Source organism: Corapipo altera, unplaced genomic scaffold, assembly GCF_003945725.1.
Source record: "Corapipo altera isolate COAL_440 unplaced genomic scaffold, ASM394572v1 61374, whole genome shotgun sequence".
NCBI classification, from domain to species: domain Eukaryota; kingdom Metazoa; phylum Chordata; class Aves; order Passeriformes; family Pipridae; genus Corapipo; species Corapipo altera.
In genome coordinates, this window is record NW_020885361.1 from 14,493 (window position 1) to 17,542 (window position 3,050).

General features: G+C 65.4%; 1 protein-coding gene across 1 annotated transcript in view; it reads right to left on the reverse strand.

Annotated features, from left to right (window-relative positions):
* LOC113940431 (proproteinase E-like) overlaps positions 1-2,707 on the reverse strand; it is a 5,379-nt gene extending 2,672 nt beyond the window's left edge. The window contains exons 1-5 of the mRNA XM_027631569.1: positions 2,665-2,707; positions 2,510-2,586; positions 2,315-2,412; positions 760-894; positions 522-658 (exon numbers count right to left, since the gene is read on the reverse strand). Of these exons, the coding sequence (XP_027487370.1) occupies positions 522-658; positions 760-894; positions 2,315-2,412; positions 2,510-2,586; positions 2,665-2,707 (490 nt within the window). The remainder of the gene's footprint in view (positions 1-521; positions 659-759; positions 895-2,314; positions 2,413-2,509; positions 2,587-2,664) is intronic.
* Positions 2,708-3,050: the final 343 nt, after the last annotated feature.

The window sequence follows — 3,050 nt, forward strand, 5'->3', positions numbered from 1 at the left end:
ACCATCTCCCAATCTCTCCCTCCCCCATCCCTCCAGCCATCCAATCATCTCCATCCATCCCATCAACTCCCAGCCATCTCCCATACTTCCACCCACCTCTCCAAACATCTCCCCATCCCATCCCTCCACCATCCCATCCACCCCCAACCATCTCCCAATCTCTCCCTCCCCCATCCCTCCAGCCATCCAATCACCTCCATCCATCCCATCAACTCCCAACCATTTCCCATTCTTCCACCCACCTCCCCAACTATCTCCCATCCTTCCACCCACCTCCCCAACCATCTCCCCATCCCATCCCTCCACCATCCCATCCACCCCACAACCATGTCCCCACCTCTCCATGCAACCTCCCCAACCATCCCATCCCTCCACCATTCCATCCACCCCCAACCATCCCATCAACTCCCAACCATCTCCCATCCTCCATCCACCTCTCCAACCATCTCCCCATCCCTCCCCGCTCCTCCCCAGCCATCTCCCCAGCACCCAACCCTCTCCCCCTCCCTCCCCGCGCTCACTGCTGGTCCTGCCCCAGCCGCTGATGACACAGGGGTACCCGTCGGGCAGGACGGAGCCGGCGGGCGGGAGCCGCCCCAGCTGCACCTCCGCCGAGAGCGCGGCCGGGCGCTGCAGCTTCAGCAGCGCGATGTCGTTGCTGCGCGGGGACACGGCCGGGGGGTCACCGGGAGGTCGCCCGGGGTCACCGGGGGGTCACGGTGCCCCCAGGATCCCCCCCTCCCAGGGGACGGTGCTCACCCGCAGGCCGCGCAGAAGCTGAGCCACTTGGGGTGCACGAAGATGTCGTCGGAGTTGACGGGGATGGTCTGCTCGGAGCCCTCCCCCGCGCTCAGGTCGTACTCGCCCACCACCACCTGGTACGTGCGCGATTTCCTGCCGGGGACCGGCGGGTCGGGGGCGGTGGGGACCGTCCGGCAGCCCCCCTGCACCCCGAAACCCCTCCTTGCACCCCAACCCCCCTCCCTGCACTCAAAACCTCCTCCCTACACCCAAAGCCCCTCTATGAACCCAAAACCTCCTCCATGAACCCAAAACCTCCTCACTGCACCTAAAACCCCCTCACTGCATCCTAAAACCCCTTCCTTCACCCTGAACCATGTCCATGAACCCAAATACCCCTCCATGAACCCCAACCCCCCTGCATGAACCCCAAACTTCGTCCCTGCTCTCTAAACCCCCTCCCCGCACCTCAAACCCCTCCCTTCATTCAAAACCCCTGCCACTGAACCCTAAACTTCCTCCAGGAACCCAAACCCCTCTCTATGAACCCAAAACCTCCTCCCTGCACCCTAAAACTCCTCCCTGTACCCAAAACACCCTCTCCTGTACCCAAAACTCTGCCCTGCACCTGGAACCCTTCCATGAGCCCAAAACCCTCTTGATGAACCCAAAACTCCTCCCTGCTTTCTGAACCTCATCCCGGTACTGTAACCCCCATTCTATGAACCCAAAGCCTCCCCCCTGCACCTCTTCTGCACCCCCTTACACCCATCCCTGAACCCCACACCCCTCCTGCACCTCAGCACCCCCCTGCACCTTCTCCATGCCCCAACTCTGCACCCTGCACCCTCCACCCTCCACACCACTTCTGCACCCCCCTGCACCCACCCCTTCTGCATTCCCCAGCACCCTACACTCCTCCTGCACCCATTCTGCACCCCCCTGCACCCACCCCAGCACCCTGCACCCCTCCTGCACCCTACATCCCCCCTACATCCATCTACCCAACCTGCACCCCAGCACCACCCTGCACCCCTCCTGCACCCCACTTACACCCAGCCCTGTATCCCTCCTGCACCTCAGCACCCTCCTGCACCTTCTCCATGCACCCATCCCTGCACCCTGCACCCCACTGCGCCCCCCTGCATCCCTCCAGCACCCCAGGACCCTTCTGTGCCCCCCTGCACCCTCTGCAAAGGTGTACTCGCACCTGCCAGTGCCCCTCCTGCACCCTCCTGCACCTCAGCACCCTCCTGCAGCTTCTCTGTGCACCCATCCCTGCACCCCTCCCTGCACCCTGCACCCTCCTGCACCTCAGCACCCCCTGTACCCCTGCTGCACCCCTACTACCCTCCCCCACATCCCTCCTATATCCCTCCTGCACCCCAGGACCCTCCTGTACCCCCCTGTACCCTCTCCATGTACCCATCCCTCCATCCTGCACCCTCTGCACCCTCTGCCAACACCATGCCTGCACCCCTCGTGCACCCCGCATCCCCCCTACATCCATCCCTGCACCCTGAGCCCCACGCCCCCCTCTCCCGCAGCCCCCCGGTGCCCGCGGTGCCCTCACGAGATGCAGTGAGCCGCCGTCATCACCCAGTTGGCCGCGATCAGGGAGCCCCCGCACGTGTGGTGGAAGGCGCCGTCCCGCTCGTACTGCAGCGAGATCTGGGGCGGGGGGGGACACACTGGTGGGTGCCACCGCACACCCACGGGTGTCACCGCACCCTCACGGGTGTCCCCGTGCCGTGCCCTGCCCCCTCACCTGCCAGGGCCAGCTGTAGGGCTCCGCATCCTGCCCGTTCACCACGCGGGAATCCGGCAGCACCGCGGCCCGGGCACCTGTGGGACACGGCCACTGTCACCCCCCGGGCACCCCCCGAGCCTGGGCACACGGGGAGTGGGCAGGGGACATCTCACCGCCGGCCACCAGCAGCAGGACGAGGCTCAGGATCGCAGCCATGGCTCGGTCTGGGTGTCCAGGGCACCTGCCGCCCTTAAATCCCCCCGGTACCGGGATTGCCCAAGGGCACCACTGGGAACGGGCACCCAGTGCCCAGCTGGGCCCGGGGGGGGTTAAACATTAACCCTGGGGGGACGTGGCACCTCAATAACCTTGGGGGGACGTGGCACTGGCACCCGGCTGGGGGGGACCCCACAGCCCCCAAACCCCCCTGCCCTTATTGACCACCACAGTCTTTGCACCCCCAGTGTGCCCCCAGAGTGGCCACGGCCCCCATAGCCCCTATGACCCCCCCTCTGTGCCCCCCATAGCCCCTATGACCCCCCCTGTGCCCCCCATAGCC